General features: G+C 48.3%; 1 protein-coding gene across 3 annotated transcripts in view; it reads left to right on the top strand.

The window, feature by feature from the left end:
• The window catches only part of B4GALT6 (beta-1,4-galactosyltransferase 6), a 327,497-nt gene that overhangs the window by 208,620 nt on the left and 106,813 nt on the right, over window positions 1–12,064 (top strand). For all 3 annotated transcript variants that reach the window (XM_030213842.1, XM_030213825.1, XM_030213833.1), the window contains exon 6: window positions 2,506–2,693. In XM_030213842.1, the coding sequence (XP_030069702.1) occupies window positions 2,506–2,693 (188 nt within the window). The remainder of the gene's footprint in view (window positions 1–2,505; window positions 2,694–12,064) is intronic.

Genomic DNA, 12,064 nt, shown 5'->3' with positions numbered 1-12,064 from the left:
GACGGGAAGCAGTTGGGGACGTCCAAAATCGGCTTTCGATTATACCGATTTGAGCGACCCTGAGAGAAGGACGCCCATCTTCCGATTTGTGTCGAAAGATGGGCTCCCTTCTCTTTCGAAAATAAGCCTGATAGTATGTTTTCCTGGAAAGTATATGCAAAATATATATTTGGTTCTCGCTTTGTTTTTACTTCACACTACTCTGTGTCCCAGACTTCAGACAAAGATGGTGCTTTTTGTCAAGTAGTACTGAGCCATCTGTCTTCATAATGTGTCCAACGTTTGCATAATCTACCCAACTTGTCCACTATAGTGGAGCAATCTGTCTTGCACTGAAGTGATCCTGAGCTTTGGACTCACACCTATGTCTGATTAAATCATACTTGTCAACATAGAAAGCAAAGTCGCTTACCTATACAGGTGTTCTTCATATTCAGCAGGATTAGTTAGGTACACAATTCCTTATACCTTTCTGAGAGTTACAGTTTTCCTTGAGTTATGGAGCTGAGGAAACCACTGTGTATAGGAAGGGTCACACGTGCTCTGAACATTTCACTAGTTATAAGCTTGGAAATTGCTGTTTGTCCTTTTGCTGTTTGATAATACCCACTTGGGTGCCTGATTATTCCTGCTGTCTGTGGAGAAAATCTGTTATAGGTAAGCAATTTTGCTTCCTATATAGATTTGACAGCTATAATAAAGAAACTTGGATTTGCTGTTGGAAATATAAAATATACCACGCGTCTAACTAGTGTGTCAAAGAAGAAACAGGAGAATACCTCTACGTAGATCAAAACAGATTCCAAAGGAGTAGAGGATGACACACAACTTCACACATGAAAGGAGAACAAGAAAACTTTATTCAAAGCACCAAACTTGACCCGACGCAGGTCTATGTTTCGACAGAGAGTCCTTCCTGCGTCAGGGGTCTGATACAATTGCTACATAAAATAAATAAATGAACATCAAAGTGAAAAAAAATACATGTTACTACAAATCAAAACATATGCTAAAAAAAACCATACTTAAAAAAATGTAATACAAAAGTGGACTTATGTACTATATAATCACCATTGTAATCATAGCAGTTATAGGTTAACATATGCTAATTGTACTAGGTATATGCAAGAAAGGCAAAATACTACAATGTAAAAAAAGACTGTGTATCTGAAAAAAACTAACTATTACTAAAGGTTGTGTAATGAATCTACTCTGCATAATTCAAAAAAGTAACCCACCTCTGAATGACCAAGCTCCTATGTGTGGTGCTATAGAGGAAATGTCTGCTATAATGCAGGCAGTGTAAGTAACCACAGTATCACTTCTATAAAAAGAGAGAGAGGAGAGGATATATATTCACAAAACTAACATGGATGAGAATAAATACATTTGTCTACTCATGTCGGGTCACGTTTGGTGCTTTGAATAAAGTTTTCTTGTTCTATCACGTGAAGTCATGTGATATCCTCTACTCCTTTGGAACTTGTCTAAGTAGACCTGATGTCCACTTAAAATGAAAGTAAGCCATTCATTTTGTGAGGCTGAATTTTAAGTGTCTGTTTGTGTACCTTCCCTGTCCTCCTGTTCTATAGAAGATTGCATGTTAAAACTATATGAATTCTGCAGAAGGTATCAAAATTGCCCCAAAAGTCCTGCTTAGGTGAACATTTTTACCAGTAAAATGGAAACCACTGCTGGAAGGAGGTCCCTAAAACATAGTAAGACAGCAGTTGGATCAAATGTTGCATTCCTATCCTCTTTTTTTTTTAAATCTTTTAAGATAAAGCATTGTGCTTTGAATACATTTGTTTTAAAACTTGGGGTCTGGTTTACCAAGCTTTTTTTGCCACTTAAACATAGAAAGAGTACAGGGAAAAACTTAGTACATGAGACCCTTATGCAGTGTTCAGAAATTGAATAGTGATAGATTTATTAACCCTCTTATGAAGATTACCCAAAGCAGTATACAGCAGGTGCAGTTTGACATAAAACATGCAGTTTTGTTAAAATCATAGCAATAGTAAAATGACCAAATATAGGGGTATATATAGTCAGCAAGGTAAACTTGGAAATGTGATTTGTAACTACACCTTAATAAATGGCTCCTGTAGCACATTTGTATTTGATATTGAAAATGTTTTATTAGACTATACTAATGAAGTTGTTCAATTCATATTTTGTTTACCATGTGTAAAATATTTCACTGTAGTGATTTTTCCTGCATATTGTACGATGAGATATTAGCATCTCAATACAAGAATCTTACCTTGCATGACTTCACATTAGTATGGCATTTGAGATGTTTAATTGCAGAATTACAAAATATGTTAATTCTGTTCTGTTTCAGTAAGGGTTGAGCTAGATCCAAACTATGTAAGTTGATATTAGCTATTCTTGCTGTCCTGCAGCTGATATGTATTTTTTTTTTAGTGTGTTTGCTGTAGGTCTATATATGGGTCTGCATGAAATAAATGCTTTTCCTGTTCTCTGTTCTCTTTCAATAAGTCTGGCACACAAATGTTCAACCGTGCAATGCTCTTTAATGTTGGCTTTAAAGAGGCCATGAAAGATTATAATTGGGACTGTGTAATTTTCCATGATGTGGACCACATACCTGAAAACAATCGAAATTATTATGGATGTGGAGAGATGCCTCGTCATTTTGCAACAAAGCTTGACAAATACATGTATATGTAAGTACCCTGTTTTGTAAATTAAATGCTTCTATAAAGACATCATTGCTCAATGGTAGATGTTAAATGCGTATTCATTTGAAATAACATTGTAACATAGATGATAGTGCCTTTCCAGCAAGTTGCTTTGTAACAATTATAATAATCAAAAAGATTTCTTCTCCAAATTTTTTTATATTTGTGAAACCTGGGTTTCACCGCCACCACCACTAGCTCAGTTCTCCAACTCGACCCAGGTCACAGTGATATTACCAACCACTTCTTCCTCCTCAGGTTCACCACACTCCTGCTCACTCCACACTTCCCATTGAGTTCCCATTCAAGCTTGGGTGTGGGTCAATGTCCGGAATAGAAATCCAGGGTATTTGGAAATTCAAGTGGGCTTCTCAGTAGTACTTTATCAGTTTGGGGAGTAAGCACCCTCGCTCTTAAGCCAGAGACCACTATGCACACCGAAGATTCTTTTTCTTATGCAAAATCAACTTTACTGGAAATTCTGCAACAGGCAAGCAACTATTAAACTATTATTGTTTCAAGAAGCCAGACAGGTTTTGTGACGTCAAACTCCCACCACATTCAACAGTTCAGTTATCCCTTCCAGAGGAATCTCTGTCAAATTCTGTCACCACATGTATTTACTTCTGTAACTTAAGTCAATTAGTATTTACAAATTTACAGTTCCTCCTGTCCATTCCCAATCTCTTTGGACCAGCAGTAATGCAGGCTGCTCCTCCAACACTGATAGTAATCCACTTCCCTCAGGCACAGACTCTTGTGACTGTCCTTCTTCCAGCGATGTACTTCTCAGAGCTGTATTCTGTCTGAGCTCTGGCTCCTGGGCTGGGTTCTCCTTATCCGCCCAGTGCTTCTTACTGCTTCTCTGTGGGTCATGGCGGAGGTACAGGTAACCAAAGACCCTGTGCTTAACACACAATTCCTTGTCATCAGCAGCAGATGAATCCATTAACTGATGGGTTGTATCCACTTACCAGCAGGTGGAGATAGAGAACACTGAAAAACACAGTGACTCAGGATGGACAGCCCCTTCTGCCTCAGTATATCTTTATCTCCCAGCAGGTGTGGACGTCGCTTTTACAGCTCCTGGATTTCTGCCTGGGGAGGCTCATGTGCTTTGCCAGTAGAGCGGGGGTGTTGTGGCTGGTGGTGCCCACTTTGAAGGCATACTTGGTTTTGTTCCCTGTCTCTGCCTTACTCCATATCCCATCCGTCCGGAGTCCCTCAGTTGCTGCCTGCCTCCAACTTTCCTCACAGTGTAAAAAAAAAAAAAAAAGCGCGCTTTATCAGTGTTGCTGTTCTGAGGCTTTTTCCAGAGATTCTGGTACTGTGCAGTGTGACCGGAGCTCGTTGACTCATTCTGAGGTGAGAGTGGTGCCCAGTTCCTCCGGGGAGGTTCCCGCGGACAGCGTCCTGTGCGGGGTAAGTTTTGGCGCGAAGATGCAATTTTATTTCTATATTCCGTCCAGTCGGGCGATGGCTGCTGAAGGAGTTAAGCGCTGCTCCTGCTGTGGTAAACGCAGGTCAGTGGCGGGGCTTTGCAGTACAAGCTCCTTAGACGCTCGTGCTAGTACAGGCATGGCGAGCGGTGATTCTTTCCGCTCGATGGAACTGGCAGCAGGCGCCATTTTGGAAGCGCCGCATGACTCGACACTCACGGTTACGGAGGGGGACGCCTCGTTCCAAGGCTGCTAGAGGAGCTCCTTCCTCCGCTTCTCCTAATTCGGGGGTGGAGGGCCAGGGTGAGTGTAATCCGTTGGATTGGTCGTGAGCCCTTGGGCCCTGGCCGAGGCCAGCAGGGCGCTGACCCAGGCCAAGGGGAGACCGACCCACCACCGCACACCCCAGCTACACAATACCCCCTAAGCTACCCCTCCCCCCAGTCCCTCAGGAAGAAGGGAAATAGGCATACAGGCGGGCCTCGCGGCCGAACCGGAACCCACGCAGACAGAGCCACTCGTGCGAGCCTCACGGCTGAACTAGAACCCAATCACACACAGGGAGGGGTGAAAGAACCCAGAGGGCCCCAAGATGCCAGACACGCGCTGAACACCAGCAATAGGGCAGAGGTGGAAACAAAGGACCAGAGCGGGCCACGCCCGCGCAGGGGACTAGCGCAGGACAGGGGAACTAACACAGCAACCCCCCACCAGGGTAGGAGCCCCAGGCAGAAGCCAGAGGAACCAAACCCAAAAGGAAGGCAGAAAGCCCTTGCCTCAAACCCACTGTAGACAGAGGCACACAGAACACAAAGGGTTAAGCTTGTAGAGCCAGCAGAGAGAGAGTGCCATAAAACAACAAACAATCAGAGAGAACCATTCCCCTCCGGAGAGGGAGTGAACAAACACACTGGCAGAGGCAGGAATACAATACACACAGTACACAAAGGGTTAAACTCACTGAGCCAGCAGGCCGGGACACTGGGAAGAGAAATCCTTAAAACAAACAAACAAAGGAGAACGCTCTCACTCAGCCCAGAGCCCCGGAGGCTGAGCAATGGCCAGCCCCCACTAAACAACCGAGCAGCTGACCCTGATTACAGAGCTACCTACACACACACACACAGCAGCAGCTAACCCAGAGGGAAGGAAAAGAATACTCTAAATCAACACAGATCCCTGTCAGAACCTAGAGCACGTTCTGAGAGAAACCTATCAGGCTTTCCTGTTACTACCAAGAAGTAACGCAAAAGCAGAGAAACTCCTCAGCTGCAGGCTAAAGTACTATCCCCTGACGTCAGCACAACCCCTGGCAGCCAATCAGAAGAGACGTCCCCCCTCCCCCTCAGCCAAACCGGCAGAATCATAACAGTGAGTTTTTCTCCCTGGAATTTGTGCTGCTGATGCACAAGGCCTTTATATTAAAAAGAGCTCTGCCGGAGGCGGCTGTCGCTTCGTTGCGGACTGGATTCCCGCCTAGTTTTGATAGCCCTGTGGTGGCTGCTGATTTTAGTTCTTTCCCCGAGCGTTGGACTGACGCTCAACGTAGATGGGTAAATTCCCCGTCTGAGAGTGGCGTTCCTCCCTTTTCCCCCCCGTGGTCTGGCTGTGGGGAAATCTGAAGGATCTGGCAGGCCCTCATGGACAGATGATCCAGACGAGGGTGCCTGTTTGCCACAGGACTTGGATGATTCTAAAGCGGTTCGGATTTTTCACCTCAATGAGCTGCCAGCTCTCATTTCTGACGCCTTGCAGGCCTTGTCTATTGATGAAACGGCCGAGGGCGATGCCTCCTCTGTTAATCCTAGGATGGCTAGTACTAAGAAGCCTTCTCAGGCTTTTCCTGTGCATGATTCAATCCAAGAGCTTATTTCTGCTCAATGGTCTGACCCTGATGGGCCTTTGAAGGTGGCCAGGGCTATGGGTCAGCTTTACCCTCGGTGTGAGAATCACTTGGCCCCTTTGGGGATGCCTAAAGTGGATGCGTTAGTCACGACCGTGACTAAAAAGACCACCATCCCGGTGGAGGGAGGAGTCGCTTTGAAGGATATGCAGGACCTCTCCTCTTCTCCATCTATACCTCTTCCCTTGGTGCTCTGATCTCATCCCATGGCTTTCAATACCACCTTTACGCTGATGATACCCCGATCTACCTCTCCGCACCGGATATCTCAGCTGAAATCCAGACCAAAGTATTGGCCTGCCTGTCTGAAATCGCTGCCTGGATGTCTCGCCGCCACCTGAAACTAAACATGAGCTTCTCCTCTTTCCCCCTAAACCTGCCTCTCCTCTCCCCCCGTTCTCTATTTCGGTAGATAACACTCTCCTCCTCCCTGTCCCGTCTGCGTGCAACCTTGGAGTCATCTTTGACTCCGCTCTCTCCTTCTCTGCTCATATTCAGCAGATTGCCAAAACCTGTCGTTTCTTTCTCTATAATATTAACAAAATTCGCCCTTTCCTCTCCGAGGACGCTACCAAAACCCTTACCCACACCCTTATCACCTCTTGCCTAGACTACTGCAATTTGCTTCTCGCTGGTCTCCCGCTCAGCCATCTATCCCTCTTCAATTTGTCCAAAACTCTGCTGCGCGTCTTATATTCCGCCAGAGTCGCTATACTCACATTAGCCCTCTCCTCAAGTCGCTTCACTGGCTCCCTATCCGCTTCCGCATACGGTTCAAACTTCTCCTTTTGACCTACAAGTGCATCCACTCCGCAGCTCCTCAGTACCTTTCCGCTCTCATCTCTCCCTACACTCCTCCGTTCGCTGGGTAAATGTCTCCTGTCGTCCCCCTTCTCCCCCACTGCTAACTCCCGGCTCCGTTCCTTCTATCTCGCTGCTCCCTATGCCTGGAATAGACTCCCTGAGCCAGTACGTCAGGCTCAGTCTCTGGCTGTCTTCAAGTCTAGGCTTAAAGCCCACCTCTTTGCTACTGCTTTCTACTCCTAACCATGACTCTCTTACTCAACACCCTCACTTATCACCCCTACCACTGCAATTTCCCCATCCCTAGCTGTCTGTTCGTCTGTCCAATTTAGATTGTAAGCTCTGTTGAGCAGGGACTGTCTTTTCATGTTAATTTGTACAGCGCTGCATAAGTCTAGTAGCGCTATAGAAATGTTTAATAGTAGTAGTAGTAGTAGTAGTAGACCGGCGGCTAGAGTCCGCGCTGAAGCGGTCCTTTGAAATCTCAGGCCTTTCCTTACGGGCGGCTATTTTCAGTTCCTATGCAGCCCGGGCCTGCCTTTCCTGGTTACAGCAGGCGGTGGATCAGCTCGAGGATGGTGCGGGGTCCCTCTCTGAGGTTGGCCCGCGGATGGAGTCTGCCCTGTCTTTTTTGTCTGATATCCTATATGATCTGGTCAGAGCTTCGGCTAAACAGATGTCTGTGGCGGTTTCAGCCCGGCTCCTTCTTTGGCTGCGGCATTGGGCGGCTGACATGGCCTCGAAACAAAGGCTGGTGAGGTTACCCTTTCGGGGCCTTCTGCTATTTGGAGAGGAATTGAAAAAGATTGTTAAAGACATAGGGGACTCTAAGTCCCAGCGGTTACCTGAGGATAGGCTGAGGCCTTCTTCCAAAAGTCTGGTTTTTCCCTCCTCTTCCAGGCCACGTTTCCGCGAAGCTTGCAGGTATCGCCCGGGGGCGCTCTGCTGGGTTTTCTCAATGTGCCCATTTTCAGCAGAGGAACTCCTTTCGTGCGGACAAACATTCAGCGGCGGCTGGGCCTCGGCCAGGAGTTCAGGGGCGTCCTCCATAATGATGGGACGCTGGTCCACTCGTTGATTCCTGCAGTAGGAGGGCGTCTTTCCCTCTTCCTTGAGGAGTGGACCAAGATTTCTTCGGATCAGTGGGTCCTGGACCTGATCAGAGAAGGTTTCCGGTGCCCCGGTGAGAGACGCATTTTTGGAGTCCCGATGCGGCACTGCCGTCAAACGGGCGGCAGTGGAGGAGACCTTACAAGTCTTGCTGCAGCTCGGAGCGGTGATTCCAGTGCCTCCTGCTGAATGCGGCTGCGGTCGCTACTCCATCTATTTCATGGTGCCTCGAAAAGGCGGGTCTTTCAGACCAATCCTCGACTTAAGAAGAGTCAACGAGGCCCTAAGAGTGCAACATTTTCGTATGGAAACCCTGCGCTCCGTCATTGCGGCAGTACAGCCAGGATAGTTTTTTAACGTCTGTGGACCTCAAGCGTATTTGCACATTCTTATTTGGCCTCCACATCAGCGGTTTCTCTGGTTTGCGGTTTTGGGCCAACATTTCCAGTTTCGAGCCTTGCCTTTCGGCCTAGCCACAGCTCCCTGTACCTTTTCCAAGGTGATAGTGGTGGTAGCTGCCTTTCTCAGGTGAGAGGGTATCAAAGTTCACTTTTATCTCAATGACTGGCTCATCAGAGCGGATTCGGCAGACGAAGCTGTCTTGCCACAACCAGAGTTGTTACAGTTCTGCAGACTCTGGGCTTGGGTGGTCAATATACCCAAAAGTCACCTGACCCCCTCTCAATCTCTCGAGTATTTGGGGGTCCAGTTTGACACGGCCTCGGGGGTTCATCTTTCTCCCTGACCACAGGCGGTGCAAGCTTCAGAATCAGGTCTGTTTGCTTCTGCGGATGCCTCGTCCTCGAGCTTGGGAATCTGTCCAGTTCCTGGGGTCGATGAAGGCCACCATGGAGGTGGTTCCCTGGGCGAGAGCTCATATGAGGCCGCTTCAGATTGCTCTGCTCCAGCAATGGTCTCCGATTTCCCAGGAGTACCAACGCAGGCTATCATGGCTCCCTACGGCATGGTTTGGATTGGTGGCTCTCCGACAGGATGTTGCGACAGGGAATGCCGCTTGTGCTTCCTTCTTGGTGCCTGGTGATCACAGATGCCAGCCTTTCGGGCTGGGGAGCGCATTGCCAGGGAAGCTATGCTCAGGGTCAGTGGGCACCCGTGGAAGCGGGGTGGTCCATCAATCGCTTGGAACTGAGAGCGATATTCCAGGCTCTTCTGGCCTTCCACAAGATTCTGGAGGGGCTTCCTGTCCATGTTCTGTCAGACAATACAACAGCGGTGGCCTACATCAATCGCCAGGGCGGCACTCAGTGCAGGGCACTGGCCGCGGAGGCCGCTCAGATTTTCCACTGGGCTGAGCTCCACTTGCATCTGCTGTCGGCAGTGCACATGGAGGGGCATAATTGAACGAAACGCCTATCTCCATGGGCGTTTATCTCCGAGAACGGGTCAGTGAAGGGGCAGACCGAACCGTATTTTCGAAAAAAATAGACGCCCATGTTTTATTCAACAATGTGTGAGCTGGGCGTTTTGTTTTTCAGCGATAATAGAAAATGAAAGCGCCCAGCTCAAAAACGAATAAATCCAAGACATTTATTCGTGGGAGGGGCCAGGATTCGTAGTGCACTGGTCCCCCTCACATGCCAGGACACCAACCGGGCACCCTAGGGGGCACTTTTACAAAAACAAATAAAAAGGTCAAAGAGCTCCCAGGTGCATAGCACCCTTCCCTTGTGTGTTGAGCCCCCCAAATCCCCCTCAAAACCCACTGCCCACAAGTCTACACCATTACTATAGCCCTAAGGGGTGAAGGGGGGCACCTACATGTGGGTACAGTGGGTTTGGGGGGGTTGGACGACTAATAAGCATTAAGCAGCACAATTGTAACAGGTAGGGGGGATGGGCCTGGGTCCACCTGCCTGAAGTCCACTGCACCCCCTAACAACTCCTCCAGTGACCTGCATACTGCTGCCAGGGAGCTGGGTATGACATTTGAGGGTGAAAATGAAAATGTGTGAAACATCATTTTTTTGTGGTGGGAGGGGGTTAGTGACCACTGGGGGAGTCAGGGGAGGTCATCCCCGATTCCCTCCAGTGGTCATCTGGTCATTTAAGGCACTTTTTGGGGCCTTATTCGTGAAAAAACAGGGTCCAGGAAAAGTGTCCTAAATTCTAGGTAAAAACGCATACTTTCTTCCCATTATCGGTGAAATGCGCCCATCTTTGTTCGGCAGATAACCACGCCCCAGTTCCGCCTTCGCCACACCTCTGACACGCCCCCATAAACTTTGTCCGCATCCGCGACGGAGTGCAGTTGAAAACGCCCAAAAATCGGCTTTCGATTATACCGCTTTATTCGTTTTTGTGAGATAAACGTCCATCTCCCGATTTAGGTCGGAACTTGGGCGTTTTTCTCGTTCGATTATAAGCTGGATAGCAGGTCAGAGCAATGTGCAGGCCGATTTCCTGAGCAGACATCGAATCGACCCGGCGGAATGGGAACTGGCAGAAGAAGTTTTTCTTCAGATTTGTGCCAAATGGGGGACTCCCGGATTGGATCTAATGGCGTCAAGTTCAAATGCCAAAGTCCCTCGCTTTTTCAGCAGAAGGAGAGATCCTCGCTTGGCGGGGTTGGACACTCTATCTCAACCCTGGCTCCCGGGCCTCCTCTATGTATTCCCTCCTTGGGCCTTGATAGGGCGAGTCCTTCTGCGGATCTGACAGCACCACTGTTTGGTGATTCTCATCGCCCTGGATTGGCCAAGGCGCCTGTGGTATGTGGACCTCCGGCGGATGCTGGTGGAGTCTCCACTTCCTTTGCCTCTGGTGCCGAACCTGTTGATGCAGGGTCCGGTGACCATGGAGAATCCCTGCCGGTTTGGTCTTACGGGCCTGGCTGTTGAGAGGGTGCAATTGAGAGACAAAGGCTACTCTAACAAGGTTATCTCTACTCTCTTGCAGGCCCGCAAACGGTCTACCTCCACAGCTTATGCTCAGATCTGGCGCAAGTTTGAGGCGTGGTGTGTTTCAAAAGCGATCACACCCACGCGGGCTTCAGTCTCGTTGGTTCTGGACTTTTTGCAGGACGGCTTACAAAAAGGGCTGGCTTACAATTCTCTGCGAGTTCAAGTGGAAGCATTGGCATGCTTTCGAGGGAAAGTCTCTGGCTTGTCCCTTGCGGCGCATCCGGACATTGTCCGATTTCCAAGAGGGGCGCTTCGGCTCCGGCCTCCCGTGTGGTCGCCGTGACCAGCCTGGAACCTGGGGCTGGTGTTGAAGGCTCTCTAGTGTTTGCCTTTTGAACCGCTTAGGTGGGCTTCTGAGAAGGATGTGACTCTCAAGACAGTCTTTTTGGTGGCCATGACATCGGCTAGATGCGTGTCTGAGCTTCAGGCGCTTTCTTGTCGGTATCCCTTTTTGCAATTTTTGGAGTCTGGGGTAACGGTACGCACAGTGCCTTCCTTCCTGCCTAAGGTGGTTTCAGCGTTTCACCTGAACCAGCCCATTTTTCTACCTTTCTTTTCTCGGGAGGACTTTCCGGATTCCTTTGGGCAATTGCGTCTTTTGGATGTACGCAGGGCTCTGTTGCAGTATCTACAGATGTGAAATGACTTCAGGATTCTGATCACCTTTTTGTATTGTTGACAGGTCCTCGGCGCGGGGGTCCGGCGTCTAAGGCCACTATAGTCTGTTGTCTCAGGGAAGTTATTTTTTCTGCGTATCTGCTTTCAGGACGGTCTCCTCCTGAAGCGTTTAAAGCGCATTCCACGAGAGCGATATCCTCCTCGTGGGCTGAGACGGGTGTTCTTTCTCTTCATGAGATCTGTCGTGTGCTTATTTGGGCTTCTCAGCTCTCGTTTGTACGGCATTACAGGCTGGATGTGGCAGCGAAGCAGGATGCGCGTTTTGGTGCGCAAGTACTTGCTCGCGGAGTTGCCTGTTCCCACCCTACGTAGGGAGTGCTTTTGTACATCCCATCAGTTAATGGATTCATCTGCTGTTGATGACAAGGAAGGGAAAATTAGGTTCTTACCTTGGTAATTTTCTTTCCTTTAGTCAGAGCAGATGAATCCATGATCCCTTCCTGTCTGACTTTGTTTTTTGTTCAGATCTTTCATGCAGATATTGTAGCTCCTCGGGAGGAG

The sequence above is a fragment of the Microcaecilia unicolor genome, chromosome 1 (assembly GCF_901765095.1).
Source record: "Microcaecilia unicolor chromosome 1, aMicUni1.1, whole genome shotgun sequence".
In the NCBI taxonomy this organism is placed as follows: domain Eukaryota; kingdom Metazoa; phylum Chordata; class Amphibia; order Gymnophiona; family Siphonopidae; genus Microcaecilia; species Microcaecilia unicolor.
Note: the sequence above shows the minus strand (reverse complement) of the source record. Positions and strands in the feature narration are given on the sequence as shown.